Here is a 24,670-nt window from a genome sequence, read left to right on the forward strand (position 1 = left end):
AACTTCAAGCTGTTTTGGGTGCTTTGTTTTAGGGATATTTCTTGTAGCCAGCACATAACACACTTTCTCTCTTTCCTTCTCTCTCTCTCTCTCTCTCTCCCTCCCTCTCTTTCTCTTTTTTTCTCTTTCTCTCTCTCTGTCTGTAATGCGTGCTTTATAATCTTTGCTTACAAGTGGCTAGTTTAGTTTCTCTCTCCTTACTGTCATTACTATTATTCACTGATACACCCCCCACCCCACACTTCTTTCCTCTTTTGGAATTTTTTATTACTTGTTTTATTCCCCATCTACATATTTGAAGGGTAATATCTATCTATACCTCTATGTGTATTCTTTTGGTTGGTTACCCTAAATATTATAGCATAAATAATAACCTAATAAGGATAAAGTTAATTTACATTTCTATTTTCCTCCTCCCAAATAAAAGAAAATTAGAACACTTTATCTTATTTTAGTCATCCCCTTCTGAATTTACATATACATATTTGAAATTTCTCTTTCTTTCCTTATCCCACAAATGAGGTATTATTATTGTTTCTTACAGTCAAGTTTTGTTTGTATTTACTCACATAGTACACGTAAGTTTGCTCATCATTCATTCTTATATTTCAAACCTTCCTTCTGACATTACATTCTTTCTGCCTGAAATAATTCCTTTAGAATTTCCTTTGGTGTGGGATTTTTACTTGTTTGAAAATGTACTTATTTCCTTCTTATTCTTGAAAGAGAGTGTCTTTGGGGGTAGAATTTTAGGATACTTATTTTCTGTAATCATATTTTTCCACTCTCTCCTGATTTTCATCATTGTTATTTAATGGTCACCTGTAAATCTAATTTCTCTCTTTCTCTGTCTGTCTCTGTTTCTCTTTTTACCTTTGGATGCTTTTAAAACTTCTCTGTCTTCTGTGCTCTTTAGTCTTACAAGTTATCTAGGATGTGTATATCTTTTGCATTTTTCCTGCTTGGGAGTCATTGCGATTTCTGGATTTGAAAGTTGTTTTGTCTTTCAAAAATTTTGAGAAATGTTTCAGCCACTATTTTCGGGATATCACTTTTCCCCCTGTTCTCCCTCTTATCTCCCTTTAGAAATCTGAGTAAATACTTGTGAGGCTAATTTACTTTCTATTCCTTAGCTTTAGTTCTCTCCTGTTTTTGGTCTCTTTCTCTCTCTGGGCTGCATTTCAGATTATTTCATTTGATTTGTTTTTTTAATACACCAATCCAATCTTTAGCTGTGATTAATCTGTCCAGTGAGTTTTTCATTTTAATTATTATATTTTAAATTTATATAAGTTCTATCTGGTTCTTTCTGCAATCTGCTTGATCATATTTTATAGGCTCTGTTCCTTGAAAATGTTTCCAAGGCTGTCTTTTATTTCTTGAAGCTGAATTCTCTAATGGAGTTTTTTCCCTTCATAGACAATGTGAATTCAGGCTACAAACCTTTCTGAAGGTCATATTGTGATCATTAATTCTCAGGAGAGACTTTACTTCCCTTTAACCCAGCATCAAAGTTGGGAAAGACAACTTTTCTTGCACCTTTTGAATAGGAGATTTATTTCTCATTCACCTTTGCATTGGGTTTCTGACCTTCTAGACCACTATTTTATTGTTTCCCTAGCCCCTAGGCTTTGTCCCTTGTCTGCCCTACCCCATACCTACATGGAACAGAAGCTTAGGGAATACAGCATTCAGCAGATATTCTCAGGGCAAAAACTACCTTCAACTCTTGCTTGTTATTCTTGGTTCCTGCTTTTGCTTTCCTTTTGGTTTCTCCAGATTTCCTACATTTTTGCCAGCTAAGTGATACATTTTAAAAACATTAAAACATCTTTATCAATCCTTTAAAATTCTTCTTATGAAGAAGTATTTTAGGATATATGTTATACCATATTGCTGTACATAAAATTCCTGTGTGAACTTTGTCTATAAGAAGAGAAATCAATTCTCAAGTAAAAATAAGATGCTAAAACATAGTGACATAATATGGATTTCCTTAAAGAGAGGGTACAGTCATTACCCTCACTCAACTTACTAGCTATGTACCGTAGCAAATTATTGAATCTCTGGATCTTCATTTCCATGTCTTCAAAATGGGGATAATAGTAGTATTAATTATTTTGAATTTTTTTTGAGAAATAAATTAACTTATAAAAAGAACCTAGAAGTGTACTTGACATACAGTTAAGTGCCCAATACCATATTTCATTAAATTTAAGATGCCACAGATTGTAAGATGCCCTGTAACTTCATAAAAAAGAGAACATGCTTTCAATTAAACTATGACACAATGCAAAGATGCCATTGACTGAAATTACATCCCAATTTCATATGTTAAAATATGAAAAAAATGCATCTTAGAACCATCTGACAATACTAAATTTTGGCTATTAATATGAATGGATACATATGAGCAAAGACTACAGTGATTGAGAAAGGGAACCTTAGTCTCAATTGATAGGACTTTAAATGTTTGTAGGTATTTATTCCATTCTACCATTACCTCATCAACTCCTGGACTCTGGCTGTATTGTGCATGAATTAGAGTCTGTGTCCAGAAGGCTAATTGTCAGTAGACAAACACAATATTCTACCATCTTCTCCAAGACTGAGGAGGAAGGGGAAAAACATATTTATTGAGAGACCTCTGTGCCTAGCACACTTATGAGTGACTTAAATATCATATTTACTTTAATTTTCACAATTAGGTTAATTAAGATTAGTTGGTGCAACAAACGACCCCCCAGATATTAGTGACTTAGCACACTATCTTTGTTTCTTGCTTACTACACGGACTGATATGGGTTGGGTGACTCTACTTCAAACTGTGATTCAGGACTCATCTTCTTCCTTCTTTTGGCTTTGCCATATTGGCCTTTCCAGATGCTCTGGCATCACTCAGGAGACAGAAAGGGGAAGAGAGAGGGCCAGGAAGAAAGCATACCTTTCATTACAATATAATTAAAAAAAAATTTAAGACATCAGAGTTTGATTTATTCCTAGTAACTTGTTGGAGGAAGAAATTACTATAGGTTAGGGTGGTTGGAGGCCTCCCAGATGAAGTAGGATTAAAGCTGAGTCCTGAAACATTGATATTACTTAGAGATAGAAAAAGAGAGTTGAGGAGATTTCAGTCTGGATGTGCTGGAGTGGCATGACCAATGTGAAGAATTACGGAAGAGTAAGATGTTTTTGGAGAACCATGAAACAATCTCTTGGGGAATGACTAATATTTACTGAGCTCCTCCTCTGTGCCAGACACTGTGTAAAGTACTGCTCAGGTGCTACTGTGATATATGGCTTCCTAAACATAATTGAGCCCCAGTAAGACAGTATTCTACGAATGGGCTGTTTTTCATGTTTGACCCACTCTGTGCCCCAATTAATTAACTCAGATAATCATATTTGGAACATGTGGTCCAAGTACCTGACACTGCACCCTCACATAGAGGATTCTTTATCTGAGGACTTTATGATAATGACAGTAGGATTTGTTGAGAATGACTGTGTCGTGCTCTCACTCTGGTTTATTCTATTTATAGTCAATGGCACTAGAATGTGTTCTGGTTCCCTGTCTTTTGTTCCTTTTCATTAGTGAGCTGCTGAGAACCCTTTGCCATTGTGGCTGAGCCAAAGTTCTGGTTCAGTCTGGACTCTCCTTCAAATGCCCCACACTACTTGGGTCACATAGGGTATGAACTGGGATGTTAATTGTTTCTTCATGGCCAATGTTACTGATTATAGAAAATGTCTTAGTGTCATTGTTTGTGCTTATTCAAAGCATGGTCTCTATGTATGAGGTGTTTATCAAATCTCCTCCATGAGAAGCTTTCCTTCTTCTCAATATATGTAATATATCCTGCTTTTTAATCCCCTTTAGTGTGAAGCAGCTCTCTGGGCCCGAGGTCTGGGTAGGAAATGGATCTTTACTTAGGCACAAAGATAGATATCATGAGACTTCCTGTGTGACACCTTTAACTTGTCTCCCTGGCTCAAAGTAGTTATGGTATTGTTATTTCACTTGCTCTTATAAGCATCATGCAGGGTACATGATCTTATGTGATTCTTACAACAACCCTGAAAATAGATTCAATTCCCATTTTCCAGATGAAGAGGCTGAATGTCAGAGAGCCCTAGTAAGAGACAAAACTGGGATTGGGATCCCAATCCCGAGATTTTGGATTTCCATAACCTCATCATGCTACTTTCCAGATGTTATTGAGTAACCTCCAGTTTGGAGGATTTGAGAAGGAAATAAAATCAGAGAAGGTCGGACTATCATGGTTGTTGATGTAGCACTATGGTCTGCTCATGGCTTTAGAAGTAAGAGAAAATGACGTTTGTGAAACTGCAAAAGAGTGTACTGTTTTCTCTCTTCTGTCCTCTTTCCCAAGGGTATATAGACCCCCCTCAAGCTGGGTCCTCATCATGACTCAGAGAGGGAAATAGCTTGCCCAGTGTGACCTCTGAGCGTGATTTATGAAACAGGATGTATCCAAATTTTCACCACATTGGAGCTATTCAATTTTCTCTAATGGCCTTTATCTGAGAGTTATGTCTATTCGTGGCAGCCACGACCAGTAAGTCATTAGCTTAAAGTATACTGATTGTTAATTTTAGCATCCTGGGCCCTGGGCCCAGTGAGAGAGGACTCTTGCTTTTGCGAATTGAAGCTAAAGAACATTCGAGCAGTTGGCTGACATTTACATCAGGAAAAGTTAGAAAGAAGGGATAGTTAAAAAGTTAATGAGTAAAGAGCAGTTGACTAGCTGGACGTAGTTCAGGAGGTAGCAGAATGGCCTCCGTTTGGCTGCCTCTCTACACGTACTGTTTTCACCAGAAGAGAAGTGGAACCAATCTTTATATCAAGCACCCGTGGGTGCCAGGTACTTCACATATGTGATCTTACTGATCTGCACAGCAGTGCCATGAGGAAGGAACCATCACTTCCATTTCAACCTTATGATATAGGAACCCCACTTTACAGATAAGGAAACCTACTACCCAAGGTCACACAGCTAATAACTGACGGAGTTGGGATTTGAACCTTGGCAGTCTGCATTCTTAACCAGCAGAGCTCTGGATGGTGGTGGCCCAAAGGCCCAACCAAGTCCCTCAGGGGCTGCATACCACCTAAGGTCTTGGAGGTCTGGGGCACCATTTTCTCACTAATGACCCTTAGAAAATCAGCAGCTCAGGGCCAGCTCACAGATGCCAGTAACTGCAGTTTCCTTGTGTGGCTCAGGGCTTGGTGCTCCTCTCATGGGCATGTGGGCATCCATGGCTTTCCTGGATCCAGGAGCCTGGATCTCCCTACAGGATTGTCTCTCACGCTCCTTCAGGGGAAGCTGCTGGGGGTTGGCTTTGACAAGTTGGAACCATTTGGGGGATGGGTGGTCATGTTAATCAGGGACTGGGACACATGGGCCTCAGCCAGGAAAGCTTGATGGGGCTCTTTTTCCTCCAACTTTTGGGGACTCATGGGCACCTCTGAGTCAACCTGCCTGTCCCATTCCAAGGCTGAGCTGAATCAGACTAGGAATCCCTGGAACTTCCCTGTCCACTGTCCATTCCCCTTTGCTTGGTAATCATAGCAAAGGAGAGAGAGCAGGTGTAATTATCCCTGTTTTACAGATGGGGAACTGTGGCGCCATTGATTTCCTAGGGTAAATCGCTCTGAACCTGGATGGGTCTCTTCAGACTCTTAACAGGCAAAGTCGTCTTTGGATTTCCCATGGGAGGCGTTTATGGGCGTGAGGAGACCTGGGTGCAGGTCCCAGGTGTAGCTCAGCTTACTGTGTGACCTCAAGCAGATTTCTTCCCCTCTATCTGTTCATGTTGACCTCTCTGTGCTTCAGTTTCCTCATCTGAAAACTGGGGACAATAATAGTAACTTACTTCATAGAGTTATTTTGAGGATTAACTGTAAAGCATTTAGAACAGTGCTTGACACACAGCACCTAATAAGTGTTTCTCCCTCTACTCCTCCTCATTTTTGTATTATTATTATCATTATTATTACAAGGGGGTAATCACTAATGCTTCCTATTAGTTCTAATACTCTAAGATTATGATGTGAGCTCCTCCAGGAAGGCTGCCTGGATTTTGGCTGGCGGCTATGGTCTTACCCCTATCAAGTTCATGGACATATTTGTGCATACGGGATTCCTATTACTTTCCATGTAAGGGCTGGAAAGTAGATGTATCCAGTTAATCAAGTGGAGGCTTGGGATCTTGTCTGTGCTTTACGGAAACTATTCTGGCCCCAGAATTGAGGAGCAGGGCTGAGGTCGGGGTGGGCCCCCTCTACCTGATGCACAGTCCTTCTGGGCTGTCCATCCAGGCTTTTCAGGGCCTGAGGGGACAAGGCTGGCTCTGTGAGCCCTGAGGTCTGTTCTGCCTACTTGCTGGGCTCCTTCGTCTGACAGCTGTGAGGGGCCCTTGGGGCCTCCTCCAGGGAGCCAGCGCTTTCTATATTTCATGAGGCTCGGTCCATTCAGCAAGGCTGGGTGGCAGCTTGCTTGGTTTCTTGCATCTCCCCTGGGAATAAGCGTTTTTAAAGTATCTGATCGCTGCAGGAGGCTGGCCGCCGCAGCTATCAGTACTGAAGTATCTCTGATGACTATTGCCACCCATGGGAGACAGGTCACACAGAGGCCTGGAGAGGGAGTGAGGAAGGAGGCCTGTTGTTGTTACTTCACAAAGCTCATTGCATCCCTCCTTTCCACCCCCAGGACCCCACCTCTCCAGCCCTAGGGCCTTCGGGGTCCGCTGGGAGATTGTAAATGAATTCCGGCTGCTGGTCTCATTCCCTGAGGCCCATCCACTCCACTGTTCACCATGGGAACTGAAATTCCACTCTGATTATTTCACTCTCCTGCTCAAACACCTTCAGTGGCTCCCATCATCCACAGGATAGAATCTAAAGAATCAGTTCCTTTCGTATATAGGACTATAGAGGCACCTTCCCTCCAGCCCCTGGGAGAGTCCCTAATACCTGCTCCATTTTCTGGTCTCCTTGCTATGGCTCACACTGCTCTCCTGACACTGAATGTCCTTGTCCCATCTTCACCTGGCAAAATCCCGCCCTGCATTTAAGACTCAGCTCCTCTAAGAAGTCTGGCCTATTCCCCAGCTGCAAGTGACCACTACTTTTTCTGTATTTCCATGCCACTGGGATAGCTTTCTCTGAACTCTACCACCAGCCCAGAGGGCTCCAGCCTTCTAGAAACACTTGCAGTTCCCTAAACTTACCATGTTCAGGATTCTGTGCCTTTCACATGCCCTTCCCTCTGCCCGCACATACTTCCTTCCCACCCCTTCTCCTTCCCTTATTCCCACATTCTTCTCTCAGCTTTGGGAGCATGTCCTGAGAAACCTTCCATGACCCCTCCCACCACCTTCCATTCTCATCTACTACTGCTTGGAGGCCCAATGGACCTCCCTTAGCATCCTCTTGGTTACCTGTTGTTGTAGTTTTCATGCAGCTTTGGGACTGTCTGTTGGTATGCCTGTCTGTCTGGAGAACCTGATGAGCATGGAGCTGGGGGTGGGGAGGGAGGCTGCCCAGGGGTACCAACAGACAGGGAGGATTGCAAAAACTCAGGAGAGGCAGGTGGCTTTGTCTCATGGATGTTAGGAAGCAGAGCCCTTTCCACGCAGTGTGTATGGTTGCAAAAGGCCCTCCGACCTTTGTCTCACTGAATTCTCTCAACAGTGTGGTGGAAATAGGTACCTTTGTCTCTCATTTACCAGTGCGGAAGCTGAAGTTCCTTCATCATTAATCGTTAGAGAAATGCAAATCAAAGCTACAATGAGATATCATCTCACACCAGTCAGAATGGCCATCACCAAAAAATCTAGAAACAATAAATGCTGGAGAGGGTGTGGAGAAAAGGGAACACTCTTGCACTGCTGGTGGGACTCACCTAGTCAATCAACAAGTATTAATTGATCTGATTGTTATGTACCAGGCACTGTCAGGAAGGGGGTGGGGTGGTGGGAGTGGGGAGGAGATACAGCGGGAGAGCAGGTCAGACCTAGTGCCCACCCCTGGGATGATCCTCAAGGGAGAAAGACGTTAAGCACTAATTTCACAGTGAATTGTTTAATTATAATTGTGATAAATTCCATGGAGGAGAAATAATGAGGGGGTAGGGTATTGTATGATGAGGGACTTGACTGAATCCCTGGGTCAGTGCCTCTCCTACCCTCTCCCCCACCCCCCTTCCCCAGTTCCCATTCCTCTCTCTATTGCTGCTGCTGGAGCTTAACTGCTTTCCACAATATTTGCTGTTCTGCTCCCGTTGACAGCCCTAATGGATTCTGCAGATTAAACAATCCCAGCCCTGCCTTGAGCTGTACTCGGCTTGGCCCATTAGACAACGGCAGAAGCCACCCTTGCTCCTGGTTCTAATTGAATAATTTACTGTAAATAGCCTTCATTTCCTCCAGAGCCCAAGCTGGCTCCTTAGCCAAATGGAGGTGAGCAAGGGCTGCCTCTAATGGGATGCAGGAGCAGAAATGAGCAGTTGTCCCAGCAGGCATTGAATTAAATCAGAGACACTTAAGGTTTCAAGTCCTTCTTGAAAATGAGCCACTCCTGGTGGGGAGACACAGCCAAGAGCCCTGCAGAACCCAGGCTGCCAACTCCGGGGTAGGATTTCCAATGAATTAGGAAGGCCCTTGGGCTGGAGGTGGAGGTGATGGAGTTTCCTCTTTCCTGCTCACTCCTGCAGGTGTCCTTTTCACCTCTCTCGTGGGCAAGGTAGCATCTCTGCCTGAGATATATTTCTCAGCTCTTCCTTCCATGAGGAAGTATACTCCCACTTTGAGGCTAGCACGTGCCAAATGCATGATATATTACATTGAATTATATTATATTATATTTATTATATTAATCTATAAGGGAGTTTTATGAGTGATCTCATTTAATGCTCATGAGGCTCCTAGGAGGCCGATATAATCAGAGAAACCACATTCATGAGGGTTGATGCTTTTCCCAAGGTCATGTACTTATCAGGTACAGAATCAGGATTTGAATCCAGATCTACCAGACTCCCAAATTCAAGTTCATTCTGCAATACCAGTGAGGACAGATGGCATGGGGCGGAGAGGTTACCTTGAATTCATTCTTGGTCTCCTGACATGCTGAGCAGCTTTGGAGGGCTTCCACTCTCTCTGCTCAGTGGGATGAGTCTGGCTTAGGGCAGTGGGAGGGGGCAGCCACCCAGCACACTTGAAACAGGTCTCTCTACAAAGCTAGTGACACTTTATTTATTTATTTATGTTTAACATCTTTATTGGAGTATAATTGCTTTACAATGGTGTGTTAGTTTCCGCTTTATAATAAAGTAAATCAGCTCTACATATACATATATCCCCATATCTCCTCCTTCTTGCATCTCCCTCCCACCATCCCTATCCCACCCCTCTAGGTGGTCACAAAGCACCGAGCTGATCTCCCTGTGCTATGAGGCTGCTTCCCACTAGCTATCTATTTTCCATTGTGTAGTGTATATATGTCCATGCCACTCTCTGACTTCGAAAGCTGGTGACACTTTAGGCTTAAGCTGGGACTGTGGCTTCCCATCCCCTGATCCCTTTAGGACCCATAACTCTGTCCTTACGACTCACCAAAGGAACCAAACCAGTGAGCAACTGGAGAGATGCCCCCACTGTCTGTGCCCCTCTTCCTCCCACCATTTGGGTGCAGTGTTTGGATGCTTCATTTTTTGAGCACTGTTCTGTCCTCTGGCTGTGTCACTGAGGTCCGACACTTAATGTAGCTGGAGGACTCATGGTTTCGGAGGTGGGAGCAGTGGGAGGCGCTGGTGAGAGGCAAGAGGGCTCAGCTGTGTGTGAAGGGTAGGGGCTGGGTGTTGCCCCCATGGAATGGAGTCAGGCTTCCAGTTAGCAAATGTTGGACCTGTGTCACTTTTGTTGCTCTTATCACCTTCACCTGCTCCAGCACCTCATCTCCCCTCTGATCATAAAACCTGGATACCAGCCCTCTGTCACCTAATAGCTGTGTGATCTGGGGCAGTGCATGTAGTTCCCCTGAATTTCAGAGGTCTCATCTGCAACAAGGGGATGATGATAGTATTAAATGAGTTAATACTATATGAAGCATTTAGAACAGTGCCTGGCACATAGTACACACTCAAAAAATATTAGCAATTATTATTCTTTGCACTTTTATAACATCAGCCAGATTAGCTCTTGATAGTCCCTATCTCACCTTCCAGATTTTCTCTCTTACCTGTTCCCCATACCCAGTAAATACGAGCTGTGGCTCCTCTGAGAGCTAATCTGATTCACAATCCCAGCTTCAACCATGTAGGTGCCCAGTCCCACACTGAGCAAGATGGGGTTTCAGACATCCGGGAGTTTGTCCCACTGAGGGAAAGAGGCATAAATAATACAGTCTGTGCATAGGGCGGTGATACACGTGCAGCCCAGATGTCCCCAGGAGGGCTCTCCAGCCTCTGGGAACACGTGCCATCACATGACCCAAGGTTTTGTTAGCAGGCAGCCTCCACTGGCCTAACTGCTGGGAAGCTGTGGATGACGTGGAGGAATGAGGACATCTTAGCCGGATGTTTTAACAAAATCAAGATATATTAGGTTTATTGCATCCCCCTCAGCTGAGAGACCAGCGGTTGCTAATGAAAAGGAAGAAATTGTTTGAGCGTGATTTGTTCCCTCTGGGTTCTAGCCAGCTTCTCCCTGATGGGCTCACAGGCCAGTGATTAGGAATCTGTTCTAGAATTTCGTGGTCACCAAGATGTGTTTCTGGAATCTACCTCCTGGAAAATCAGAACATTCTCCTGCATTCAGGGACCCTTTCTCAGCGTCCCTCAGATACGACTTGATCAGATCCAGGAGGTCCTCCAGTATTCTAGGGTGTGCTCACAGAATCCTAACTTGTTCACACTTTAAAGGGCCTTGGAACTTCCTGTGTCCTTAAACTTTCCTTACTGTCACTTGCCTCAACCTTTTTGCTCTGCCCTCTTTCTTCTCCATGATGAAGATGGAGCTAAAATAAGATCTGCTTGCTCACTGAACTCTGATCACATCAAAGCATTCACTCTGAGATGGTGGTAGTTCCCTTTTTGGTTCTTTCATCAGACTCATTGAAAACGGAACAAATACCTCATCCTGTTGTTTCTAGCTTTTTCCTTTTGTGCCATTCTCTTCAGGCTGCTGATTCACTGGGTTCCAAAAATATACCTTCTCAATAATGAAAATAATGAAAGTAATAAAACTAATTATACTCCTGATGATAAAGAGGCCTCGTGGAGCACTGTTATTGTGCTAGGTGCTTTATATGCTGTACTTAATTTTCTGCATCTCTCCTGGCAAAGCTGACCACAGGGCTGAACACAGCACAGACTCTCAGAACATAATAATAACTATCTATTTAGCTCTCAATCTGGCCTGACACTTCTGCATTCCTGCTTTTATGTCATTGTTATAATAGCCCTGTAAAACAGATACTATTATTCTCAGTTGCAGATGAAGAATTAGGGCTCAACATAAATGTATTAAAAATTCATTCCACTCATTATTTCTGTAGACATATCTCGTGTTTGCTAAGTGCCCAGCCCTTGGAACCAAGTGGTCCCTGCCATCCAGGGTCTCACAGTCTAGTGGCGTCTGCAGAGCAGGGAACAGGCAGTGACAATGAGTCTCTGGAATGATCTAAAGCCCTAGTTTATTCTGGGCTTCTTCCTCCCTATACTTTTCAGATTCACATTTTTTGTCTTTTATTCCAAGCATCACAAGGGGTACTTTATGTCCAGCCACATCACTATTAATTAGAGTCCTCCTCCGTTCTTTTCTCGTAAGGGTCACTTTTAATCATAATGTAAGAGTTTAATTTTTCTGGGCTTGAATTGCTGCCCTCCTCAGCTGTATCCTCCCACAAGTTCACACTTGTGTTTTCTCTGAATGTCTTGAAATCTGCTGTCCTCCAGCTCAGGATATGACAAGTGACAGACAACCGTCTCTTGACTATTGCTTTACCTGGGCAAAGGTGACAGAATCTCCATTTTCCTCAAGGAGGACTTCTTCATTGGCTTGGAGAAAGAGGTGGCAGAGAGGGAAGAATGGAGATGGGCTGGTGAGGCAGGAGACAAACAGGTGGGCAGCTGATTTTATGGAGGAAGAAGAACACTGTTGTCTTGGTCTAACCTATGAGGCACTGGCAAGCCACGTGGGTGCTCAGTGCTGGGATTGGAGGCCCTGGAACCTGGATCGCCTTTATCAGTTAGGCTGCTTTTGGGTATACTAAACCAAAATCCTCCCTTAGACAAGAACTTTATTATTTTACATACTAGGAAGCCCAGAGGTGGGCCAGACTCAGCACTGGTTGATTCAGTGGCTCAGTGATCAAGAATGCTGGTTTTTTTCCTCTGTGTGCCTGCTTTCTTCTCCAGCTGGGTCCCCTCTTGATTGCAAGATGGTCTCTAGCAGCAGTGGAGCGACGTGCTTCCTTGTTCAGGTCCAATGGGAGAGATACTACCTCATCTTGTGGCTGGCTTGCAGTTGAGGACAAAGTTAGCTTTTCCTAGAAGCAATTCTGTCATGGCTCATTGGCTTTAACTGAGTCACATGCCTACTCCTAAACCAGTTCCTGGCAGTTTGCGTGAAATTACATCATCTAAAGTGGAATGGATTTGGGGACGCAACCACCATGCCTATTACAGGGTCACATTTCTCAGGCATAAGCAAAGTGAAGAACCTAGTACTGTCACAGTATATATTGATAGTTAGGGAATTAGCATAGAGAGTTGCCAGATGTAGCTAATAATACAGGATGCCCAGTAAAATGTGAATTTCAGGTAAACCCTAAACTTTTCAAGTATAAGTATGTCCTATGCAATATTTGCTAGTCTATGTGTCCCAATATTTGGTGCAAAGCAAAATGGGTTAGGTACGTTTTGGGCCATGAGACATAAGAAAAGATTCTAGGGGTTCATAGTGGGCTAGGGGCTGAGAATCAAGATCAGACCTGAGTACTGCATTGCTTGTGTGAGGATAGTGGAGTATAAACTGGTTGAAACAGCAGAGGAGGGCCAGGGGGCCTTCCCTCCACACCTGAGATGAATCCCTGTGGCCGGGATTTGGGAGAGAAAATGATTGCGCCTCCTCACACGGGCGGCCCGCGTTGACCCCATCCTGCCTCCTCTTTCCAGGGCCCCGACCGCTGTGGGCAGGCTTTGCTGCAGATTGGCGTCAACATGATGGCGCTGCCTGGAGGCCGCCACCTGGACTCCATCCCCCTGCCGGGTCAGCGGTAAGTCCCACTGCTGTGTCTCAGGGCCAGGCCTGCCCCACCTGGACTCTGGCTGAGGCCTAGCCCCAGGATCCTGAGGTTTGCAGGTGGCCCCTTCTGTCTGTGCACTGTGCTGGGGAGGAGGCTTAGGACAAGGTATCGGGGATGCCACAATCACTCAGCAAATACAAATGGAACTGGGCCCTGGGGCACAGAGGAGTCAGCCACATCCTGCCCCAAGGAGCTAGTTTAAGATCCAGGCAGACAATGAAGAAAAGAGTCAAGTGGAGTGCGCTGCTAAGATAGGGGACCCCAGAGGCAGCTGTGGATCCCGCCAGGGCCAGGAGGCTGGAGCCACTGGGGGAAGTGGCCTCTCTGAGCCTCTTGGAAGAGGTCAGCCTACCATTAGGTGGCTTTCTCTCAGAGCACCAGGGAGAGGAGGGGGCACAGAGCTCATCCTTGGGAAGCACTTGTTGCCCTGAGCGGCAGTGTGGGGGGGTGGGGGAGGGGTACACTGAGCAGCAGGTGAGGCCCGGATGATGAGCTGGGAAGGAAAGACCTGAGGCTCTAGAGCTGCCTTCACACAGGTGAAAGGGATGGGGAAGCAGGTGTAGATCTGACATGACTGGTCCTGGAGGCCTGAGACAGAAGCCAAGGTGGAGGCACCAGGGCAGCAAATCTGTGATGACCAACTGTCCCGGTTTGCCTGGGACTGTCCTGATTTTGGCTCTGAGATTCCTGTGTGCCTGGAAACTCCTCGGTCCTGGGCAAACTGGGATGGTTGGTCACTCTAATGCAGGTTTGATCTATGGAGGAACTTTGCAGTTTGAGTGCTCAAGGCTCAAACTTAGCCCTTCATTCCTTGCTCAGACATTTTGACGGGGATGTTTCGAGGCAGCAGAATCCAAGTAGCACTTGCAAGGCCGTTAAATCGTTGTTCTGTTCTGTAGTATTTTGCTTTAAATATATTATGGTACCACTACCATCTAATCTCTACTAACCCCTCACCTGAATTGCAGGGGTTTTCAACTTATTTACATCATGCATTTCTATATTGTTTGTTTGATTTCTGAGTACTATTTTATAATCAGAAAAGAGTGGAACCATTCTAGATGAAGAGGAATCTTAGTCTTTCCATCACCTGTCCTGCCCAGGTAGTAGGTTGGAGACTGTGTATCCAGATGGGCGGCAGCAGCTGTGGCAATAGGGCTTTGGGACACCTCCACAGAACTCATGGGTGTTGGGATGGTCAGACCAGAGGCTGTGCTGGGGGGTGGGGAAGCTGTCATCACAGGGCTGTTTAGGACAGTGGTTAGGAGTTGGGACCCACTCCACCCAAACTTGATTCTTGGTTCTGCTACTTATTAGCTGTGACCTCGGGCTTCAGTTTATTGATCTATGAAATCGAGATATTTATACTTACCTTATCGGGTTGTGATGAGACTTTATAAAGATATATAAATCACCTGCCTGAAACATAGAAACTGCTCAATCAACGTTAACTTCTTCTTTAAATAAAGAGTAAGTACTGCTCAATCAACGTTAACATCTTTAAATAAAGAGTATGTCCCCGGACTAGAGAATACGGGGCCAAGGTAGATCACATCCTGGCACTCTTTCAGCCCCTGGGAACCACTGATCTCTCTCTTCCAAGCTCCTCAGAATTTTTAAAGATAAAAGAAAGTTAAATTACATAAAAATGATTTAGGAATCAGATCACTATTCTTTTTGAGTCAGTCAGGACAGGTTTTCTAACTTATATTGTACAGTAAATACCTTGGGAGGAAAACACCAGACTAATATGGTTCCACAAACACTGCAACCTGCAAAAATGTTTGTTTAGAATGTCTTCAACCTTACAGTTCTGTTAGAGCAGGGCAGGCTGCAGAGAGAAGGTGGTATTTCCTTTCATATAGTCATAGCTTGGCATTGCCAGGGCAGACCTCCCCAGGATACTGGGGGAATAGAATCCTATTAATCCCCTCACCCTATTAATCGTCTGTGTTCTAGAGGCATGTGCATGAGCTACATTCACAGCGGAGGCTCATGTGTATTTACAGGACGTCAGAGGGGTCCATTTGTCTGATCTGATGCCACATTATGGGCAGACAATAGCAGCCACCTCTACTTTCCTTTTGCCCCAAGCTGTAGAGGCCTCTCTCGTGGGGGAATAGCACCGTGGTTATTGTCTCCAGATAAATAATTAATGCTGGATAATTGACTTCTTTTTGTTGTGTTCCAGTGAGGCTGAATTTCACTCTGGAGTGCCATTGTTCACCTCAATGTACAAAATAAATAAATATGGTCAAGTTGTGTGGGATCATCTCACAGCCTGGGTGAATCATGTGCGTTAGGCCTTTGATATTTGAGATCCTTACAGGTAAATAGCATCAAATAGAGGTTTTCTAGGTGCAGGCTCCTGGAAGAGAACAGAGGGCAGGGAGCAACTGAGTCTGAGGCCAGGGGTTGGGATCCTGAGCTGAACTGGTGTGGGCGACAGGAGGGTGTGTGATAGTTCTCTCAACACTGACTGTATCTGAATCTCCTGGGAGGTCTTCGGATTTAAAAATAATAAAACAGACAAGCCAAAGAACAAAACCCTACTCTTGGAGACTGTAATGCGGGAACTCTAAGTGGTTGAAAGCATATAGGCCTTGGAATCAGACTTGGGCTCAAATCCCAGCTCCGCTTCCTATCAGCCGTGTGACTTTGGCTGCCGCCTAACCTATCCGAGCACCAGCTTTATTGCCTGTAACAGGGTGTCAGTCGTAAGTGCTTTTAAAGGTCGTGTAAGTGCTGGGGTCCAGGAAGGAAGGTCTCTCTAGGCCTCAGGGTGCCAACCCACACGTCACCAGGCCATCCCTGTAACACTAACACACCCCTCCTCCCTCCCTCCCTCCGCAGTGGAAACCCTTGCAAGCTCAGGTTCAAATACTTCCCTGGAGGTTCAGGGACTTATTGGTGGGATTGCAGGGGACAGGGCCTCAGCACTCTGGGTAGCAGGAGACTGTGGCTGCTGTGTCTCTAGCTGATCTTTGCTTTCTTCTTGCGTCTCTGGGCTCCCATCTTTGTGTCTGGTACAGTGATTCCCTCCATTGGCTCTGGGCTGGGTGGTAGTGGTGCTGGGACCCAGACATGGTGGTCCGGGTGTTGCCACCTGTCTGCCTGCTCCCAGGGTTGTGCTTTCTACCATCGCAGCGTAGCCCTCATCTTCTGCAGGGATCCTGATGGCCCAGTCCTTTGATTTGACCCTCTCTATGGAGAGGTTCCTACAGGGTGGGTTGGAGGCCAGTCTGAGGGATGCACACAGAGCCACATCCAGACATGTCACTTCCTTCCTTCTCTCCTTTCTTCCACTACTTCTCTTACCCACAGACCAAGCTGAGACACTGACATTTTCTCTCTGGTTTCCTCCCAGTGAGGGTGGGAATACTGATGAAAGGACTGGGCTTCACTAACCCCATAACAAAGTTGGCTCACTGTTTTCCAGCATTTGCTAAAAGCTGGATGCTTTTACACATAACAACTCAGTCCTCATGATAGCCCTCGTGTATACTTATTATTATCTCTATTTTGCTAATGAGGGAGCCATAGTTTAGGTCCACTGGGAAGCAGCCATTGAGATGGAGTTGAGATTTCAAGATGGTTATTAGGGAGTGCCTTTGGGATCAACACCTGTGGAAGGGAGAGGAAGGAAGCAGGCCTGGGCAGGGGGAGCTGGGGAGCTGTGATGCCTGCTTGATGACGACTCAGCTGACCTCACAGGGACCTTTGGGATCAGAGTTGTTCATTGGCCAGAGTGGCCAGAACCTTCATATCCCACCTTGATCTGTCGTTGGAGTGTGTGGGCAGGCATGAACTCAGGTGAGGTGCCTCTGAGGCAGTATCTGGGGGGTCCGCCAGCTGGGGACAACAAGTCCTCCCCTGAGGGGGAATCTGAGAGGCACATACAACGTCCATCCCATGAGGAAATGAGGCTTGAGGAGTTAAGTCACCTACTTGTCCAGGACAGGCTGACAAGGACCAGAGCAGAGATACATGTTCCCAGATGGTACTTGAACGTGAGTGCCGGCCAGCATTCTATCCTGGCTGTCTTTTCCACGATGTTCTTGAGGGCATTGCACAAGCAAATCATTCACTCATTCAAGTAGCCGTTTATTTACTAGCCTTCCACATAATTTCTCAAAATATGTATCGAGTGCAGATCAGGTGCTTTGTATGGGGCTTGTGTGCTTAAGGACATGATTGTGACCAGATACGGCGTGGTCCCTTCCCTTGTGCAACTCACTGATTTATCTCTTGACTTGATCAGGCCTGGTTTTGTAGCAAGTATACAACCTGGGGCTTTTATTTGGGGTGTCTCACTGTGAGGGAATCGCTTTCTCACAATGTTTCTGTTCAGCCTGGAATCTGAAACGAGCCAGGGCTGGATGCAGCTGCAGCTAGTGGCAGGCGGCCTCCTGGGTTGCCGCTGGCCTGCTGGCGAGGACCCGCCCAGCTTCCCTGAGCCAGTGGGGCCATTGCAGCCCAGCCTGTCTCCAAGTAGATAATGGCTTGCATGTGTACACCCTTGGTCTGTGGCTGGTTTTCTGCTGCTGGGCTGCTTTCTGCGCCTGCGGTGAAATGTGCAGACTGTAATGTCAATGGGATAATTGGATATTTGTCTGTTGTTTAAACCAAAAGGAAGGCTAATCAAAGCTAGAATCATATTCCCTTCCTTCTCCCATCTCCCAAGAGAAATCCACAGAAACACAGGGCGTGACCTTGTAAAGGCAGAGGGACGATGATTCAGTAGATATTTTTAAGAGGAGAGGTTGGATTTAAATTCCCTTATGGTGCCGGGAACTGGGATCATACAGGTATTCAATGTTGTTGCTGGAAGTTTCCTCAGAGCTCCCTGCATTATAAGATAGGGAAATTGAGGCCCAGAGAGGGAAATGGAGCTGCCATAATACTCTTCAGTCCCCCCCAACCCCCGCCCTTTGGGGAGTCCTGCCTTTCCTGGGCTCTGTTTCTTAAGTTTATTCTCCCTCCTAGCCTCCAGTAAATTCTGGCAGCTCTGTGTCCTAGCCCCAGTGGAATCGTCTCATTAGCAATGATCTGTAATAGATATCAATTTCATTCATTCACTCATTCATTTGAATGAAATTTACTTGAGGCTAAGAACTTACTCTGGGCCAGGCCTTGAGTAGTACTATAATGAGTTATGTAAATGTCATCCTTCCTACTCAGTAATAAATGTCCTGAGGGCCAAAGTCATTTCTGATTCATATTTTGGTTAAATATGAATTTAACCTTTGGTTAAAATGCACACAGAATAAACTCAAAAACTGGTTGTTGAATGAATAAATGTTTAATAAATGTTTGAAAAATGACTAACAGCTGAGGAGTTTCAGGTGACTGTGAGAAATTTAATTCCATAGCTTGGATTTTGTTCCTTTCTCCAAGACACTCCCCTGTCTGTCTCCAGCAAGCTATCTTCATTCTTTATGGTGGAAAAGTGCTGCTTGGAGGGAAAGGATAAGCTAGAGTTTTACCTTGATTAATTTAAATACTGTTTCTGAATGGAAGTCAAAGATTTAACTGGTTGAAGGAGTCAGACAGTTGGAGAGACATTTTTTTCTTCTAAAGAATAGCGATTTAGGGCTTCCCTGGTGGCGCAGTGGTTGAGAGTCCGCCTGCCGATGTAGGGGACACGGGTTCATGCCCCGGTCCGGGAAGATCCCACATGCCGCGGAGCGGCTGGGCCCGTGAGCCATGGCCGCTGAGCCTGTGCGTCCAGAGCCTGTGCTCCGCAACGGGAGAGGCCACAGCAGTGAGAGGCCCGCGTACCGCAAAAAAAAAAAAAAGAATAACGATTCAGAAATATTTTTAATCTTTGGTTTTAATTCATTGGAAAAAAATGTCACTGCAATTTCATCATTAAATGTCTTACAGGAGAGCACACTGTAGTGGGAGCAGCAACCAGGGACCGGAGGCTGGCCTTCCTTCCATCCTGTCTTCCTTCCTCTCTTCCTTCCTTCCCAGCCCTGGCTCTATGCTAACCTGCTGTGTGTTCTCAGACAATCCTTTTCCCTTTCTGAACCTCAGTTTCTTAATCTGAGAATGAGGAGGTAGGCAAAAGTTTCCCCAGGGACCCTTTTAGCTCTAACTTCTAGAAGTCTGTGAGTGAGTATTGGATAGTCTTCCCTTTTCTGGACAAAAGTAGCCCACTTTAGTGCCTCAGGGCTATGAAAGAATCTCATTGACCAAAACAAACAGGGTCTTATTTCTTCCAAACTCATGAAGAGGTTTAGTGTTGGCCTTGTAGCTGGGATGGAAACTGTAAGACATTTTAGTTTGGGAGCCCCTTCCAGCATTTGAGGGTGTGCCCTGTTCAGGTTTTATGGAAGCCCCGTGGTACAGCCTGGAGAAGTGCTCTTCTCCAGGGGAGGGGATAGTGCACCCTGCTTTGCTAGGTTATAATATAGATAAATCCATGAAACCTAGCACTCCAACATGCTTCTTGATTTGAAGTTCTTATATTTTGACTGAATTCATTCCACCCCTCTGACTACTCTTAGCAACTTGCCATCTTCCCAACATGTGGTTCCTCGCCTCCACTGTTTTGCACATGTTGTTTCTTCTGTCTGAAATCCTACCATCTTCCAACTCTGCTTCTTCTCCTGGTGAACTTGAAGGCGTCCTTCCAAGCGCCGGCGTGGGAAGTTTTCTCAGATACCCTAGTTTGAGATGAACATCCTTTCTGTGCTCTCAAAATTCTTTCTCCTTACTTCAAAACGCCATAGGGAGCATACTGAACCATAGCTGCTTATTTACAATCATTCATTTATTCATTCAGTAAATGTTTATTGAGTGCCTATGATGTGCCAGGTGCTGTGCTAGGTGGAGAGATTATGTCCCACTGTAATAGAAGGTCCTGCCCTCTTGGAGATCATATTCTTACCATCTCTCCTTTATAATCCCAACACCTAGCCCAATACCTTGGCCCACTGGGGTACTCGGTAAAGTATGGAGGCCATTACCAAGTGTTCTTGGCATAGAAATGTATTCTTACAGAAGGCTCTCCACTTCACACAGCAGGTGGAATAGAGTAAGGCAGAGAAATCCAAATTCCAGATTTTGAAGGAATAATTAAAGTTTCATTCTGAGTGAAAAGAAGTTAAAGTGAGCCAACAAGAATGTAGGCAGAGATTTCCATAAACTAATGACCCCCAATGTTTTGGGGAACTCTGGATGCCAGGCCAGCAGGCTTATCTGGCAATGAGGAACAGGTATCAGCAACTGGGGACCAGGACATGTGTCTGCTGAACTGGGAAGAATTGTTCCCTTTGGCATCTGAAGGGTCAGACACAGTTACCTTCCCCCAGTGATGGGCTTTGAAGAATGAGGAGGGCAATCGAAGTGGCAAGAGCCGAGGCAGGGACAGTGAAGGGGGTGGGGAGACCCTTCACAGCCAGAGTCCTGAGAGGGTCCCTCCCCACTCTGCACGGTCTCCCTGGCTTCCCGTTCTGGCAGTACTTCTGGTGCAAACTCGTCAGAGATCTGTGATGATGGGGCCAGTGGGCCAGTAGTTCTGTCCTGAATTTAAATAACACACACCCTGTTCTCTCCCCCAAAGAAATAAGGCAAGAGTTTGAAAATTGACTAGACATGCTGTAGTCTTTAAATGATCACCATCTTTAAAAAGGCATTGATAATCACATAAGGGAAGTCCAGCATAGGAGAAAGAGCCCCAGCTGTGGATTTGAGGGTATGAGTATCAGCTAAATTGCTGAAGACCATTAAAGAACATGGCATTTAGGTAAGACCAAGGTTCTGGTCTCAGACTGCATAGATTCTTGTTTTCACTTATCTACCACGAGACCTTGGCCAGGTCACTTCACCTCACAAATCTCAGTTATGTGACCCTCATGGGATTGTTTTGAGGGTTAAGTAAGTATTAAGATTGGTTCTAGCATTTAGCACAGTGTCCAGAAAGTAATAAGCACTCAATCAATTTTAACTTTATTATGACTATTAACAATGAGGTCTTAGACAAGTTAAGTAATGCCTCTAAGCCTCAGTTTCTACATCTGTAAAATGGGTTGGTAATCGCCAACCATCAAACCACTGTGAGGGCTGAAGGAGAGAGTTCTTGGTGCCCAGAGGTGTTCTATTGTTTGTAATTCTCCCTGCTTGCTGTGTGGGTAGTTAATTCCTTCTGATTTTAGACATATTTTAGGGAGCCCATTTTTTCCATACTGTAATGCCTTAGTATAAGACTATGCTCCTCCCTTCCCCCACCCCAACTCCACCCTGGATAATTCCAGCTTAAAATAATTTATCCAACCAGTATCCTGGTACGTGAAGATGATTGTGGTTACATCTGGCTTTGTGTTGGGAATCTGCCAGCTCCAGAAAACCCAGATTTGGGGGCTTATTCACCTCCTTCCAGATGTCCAGGAAAGCCACCATCAGGGAGCAAGGAGCAGGGTGACTTGGGGAGTAGACATCTACTTCTCTCAGGGGCTCTTCCAGATACTGGACAGGGCTCCTGTGAGCCCCATTCACTGTTTGGGATGCCCTCCCTGCCCCACAGGCAAGGGGGCATCTTCCCAGCATCAGGCTCAGATTCCAGCTCACTGTGGAAACGGAGGAAATCCAACCCTGGTCCTGGTCCCTGGCCCCTCCAGCTCCTTGGCTGGAGACCCTACAGTCTCCTCACTGTGGTGGTTTCCACCATGAAGGGTATGTGACTCATTGCCAGTTCATCTGCTTTGACCTCAGTTTTCAATTCCTTCCTTTGTATGAGAAATCAGATCATCTGTACTTGCAATGGAAAGATTTCATGTATAGTGAGATGGCAGCTCCAAGTTCACGGCTGAGGATGGTTGAACCACTGGGAGTTGCGAGGTGAAGGGACAGCAGGCAGAGCCTGCTGCACAGCAAGAACTGCCCTGTTTAAGCAGCTTTTTTATGTTGGGGTCAACCAGCAAATGCAGTAGGAAAGGTGGAGCCCTGAGAACCAGAGAGCTAATGACAGAGAATCTGATGAGCTATGCAATTATGGGATGCTCTGCACTAACGCAGTCCAAACCGTAAGGAGCCACAGTCCCCGGGCTCCAAAATTGAGAAGAACATCTCATTATGTGGCGGCACAGTGACGGCGGCTGGGAGTGGACCGGCTGTGGCAGGGCTGTGCCGGCTTCACCAGGCCTGCTCTCCTCTCTGGGAAGGTGTGGGGCCTCTTTGAGGGGCCCCTCTGTAGGGCCTAGACCCCACTTCTGTCGTGGCCTCGTGTATCCCACTTGTCGTCGTGCAACACCATGAAACCAAGCAAAATGAAAACTAACTCCTACCTGGATGGGTTTCCTATCTCAGTCAGGGCAGCACCAGTCACACAGACCAGAGGCTGAGGAGGCAGACCTGCCCCTTTCCCTCCTTCACCCTTGTATCTTCTCATCTCCCTCCCAGACCATTCACTTCTTCCTTTCCCAGGTCACTGCCTTCGTTCAGCCTTCTGTCCTCTCTCTGCTGTATAACCATCATTCCCCGACAGGTCACCCTCCTGTATGGTATTTAACTCACTCCAGTCCATTTTCTACTGAGTCTCAGCACAGGTGTGTCACTGCCCTGCTCTAAAATGTTTTGAGTGTCTCTAAATTGCCTTCAGGATTAAATCCAAATCCCTAATCATGGTATTCAAGGTCTTTGATCAACTGGTCCCTGTCTCTCTCCTTAGGCCCCTTCCTGGCCACCCCTCATAGGCCCCTGATGCTTGATTCCAGTGAAACTTCTGGTCGTATTACTATTTTTATGTCTCTAGGCAGTTTTGCATTTATGTGGAAGTCCTTCTGTCCTTGTCGTCCTGGCCAACTCCTCTCCTCTAAGAAGCAGGGCAAATGTCATTTCCTTTGTGTACATATTCCCAGGCGAAGTCAGGCCCTCTGTCTCCGGTGATCCCAGACTCTCCTGCTCACAGCTTCTTGCTGGCAGTGTGGTGTTTAGTTGATACGAGGAGAGGCTCTGGGCTCTAGAGCATGGGTCTGAGTGATGGCTCCACCACTTACCCACCATGTGACCTCTCCCAACAGAAGTCTTCTTGTCTGTAAATGGGGGCAATAACAGTCTTCTCTCCCAGGGCTGTGGGGAGGATTAAGGAGTAATATATTGAGAGGGCTTAGAACACTGCCTGGATCATTGCTGGAACTCAACACATCAGCTACTGTTATAACTGTGACCAGATTGGATTCTTGGTGCTTTCTTGCCTGTTCGGGGTCTTGCCTGAGCTGTGTGAGCACTGGGATTTTCTCCTGTTCAGGTTTTTCCTCAGCTTCTAGAACAGGCTGGCGCTGAGAATGCACACAGAAAACACCAGGACAGCAGGATGCATGTACTTGGCTGCAGGACCTGGTGGGACAGGCAGCTGCTTCTGGCTTCTGCATCTGGGGCTCTTTTGAAGCCAAATCCTAAGGATGCCTGGGGTCCGCCCACAACTGGGGATAGAGGACTCTTGGTCAGAGGCTGAGGCTGGGGATAGAGCGAGAGTGTGGTAGAGGAAGGGGGTCCAAGTGCTGGGGGCTGGAGGCTGATGGAGTCTATGGCAACGGTGTAGACCTGCTCTTGGAAACCCTCTAGTGGTTACTTCTGGACTCTCACCTGCCTTTTCCAGAATCCCGCAGAGGTACCAGGATGGCAGCTGACATGTAGGATATGTGAATTCTCCTAAATGTTCCACTTTGGCAAATGAAAATACTCTCCTTGAAGTAAAGAGGAAAGACAAAGCTAAACCCTCTTTAGTCTACACATCAGGTCCTGTGTTACAGCCGTGAAACTTGAAGACAAGCAACGACTCAGCTCAGGCATGTGAGCTGACAGTATTAAACATGCCATCTGGACAGAGCACGGCCTTTCATAATGCAGTTTAGAGTGGCATTTAAGGACATGGGGTCTAGAGTCTAATGGGCTGGGTTCCGAGCCAAACTTTGCCACTTACAAGCTGGGTGATATCAGAGAGTTCACGTAAGCCTCTCTAAGCTTCAGTTTCCTCATTTGTAAAGATAAGATGATGATAGTGCCCTGCTCTCAGGGTCACTGTGAGAACTGCATGAAGCCATCTCCTTGATAGTTGGCACAGGGCTCAGCCTCAATAAATGTTAGCAGTAATGATTATGGAGCTTATCACAATAACCCGATGAGACGGTACGGCGGTACAGGTCATTGTTATTCCCGTTAGATAGTTTTTTAAACTTAATTCAGTTCCATAAATAGACACTGAGCATTTTCACTGTATCGGGCCCAGTGCAAGGGGAAGGATGCAGGGTAGGCCTGGTAGAGAGAAGCCCTGCCGTGCTTATGATCTAGCAGATAAACAGGTAGTTAAATAATTGAGACCTGTGTCATGATGGG

The 24,670-nt window shown here is 45.8% G+C and overlaps 1 protein-coding gene across 1 annotated transcript in view; it reads left to right on the top strand.

The window, feature by feature from the left end:
* Positions 1-24,670, top strand: part of INSC (INSC spindle orientation adaptor protein) — a 125,300-nt gene that overhangs the window by 21,783 nt on the left and 78,847 nt on the right. The window contains exon 2 of the mRNA XM_024731593.1: positions 13,200-13,300. Within this exon, the coding sequence (XP_024587361.1) occupies positions 13,200-13,300 (101 nt within the window). The remainder of the gene's footprint in view (positions 1-13,199; positions 13,301-24,670) is intronic.

Source organism: Neophocaena asiaeorientalis, unplaced genomic scaffold (genome assembly GCF_003031525.2).
Source record: "Neophocaena asiaeorientalis asiaeorientalis breed wild unplaced genomic scaffold, Neophocaena_asiaeorientalis_V1.1 scaffold571, whole genome shotgun sequence".
Lineage (NCBI taxonomy): Eukaryota > Metazoa > Chordata > Mammalia > Artiodactyla > Phocoenidae > Neophocaena > Neophocaena asiaeorientalis.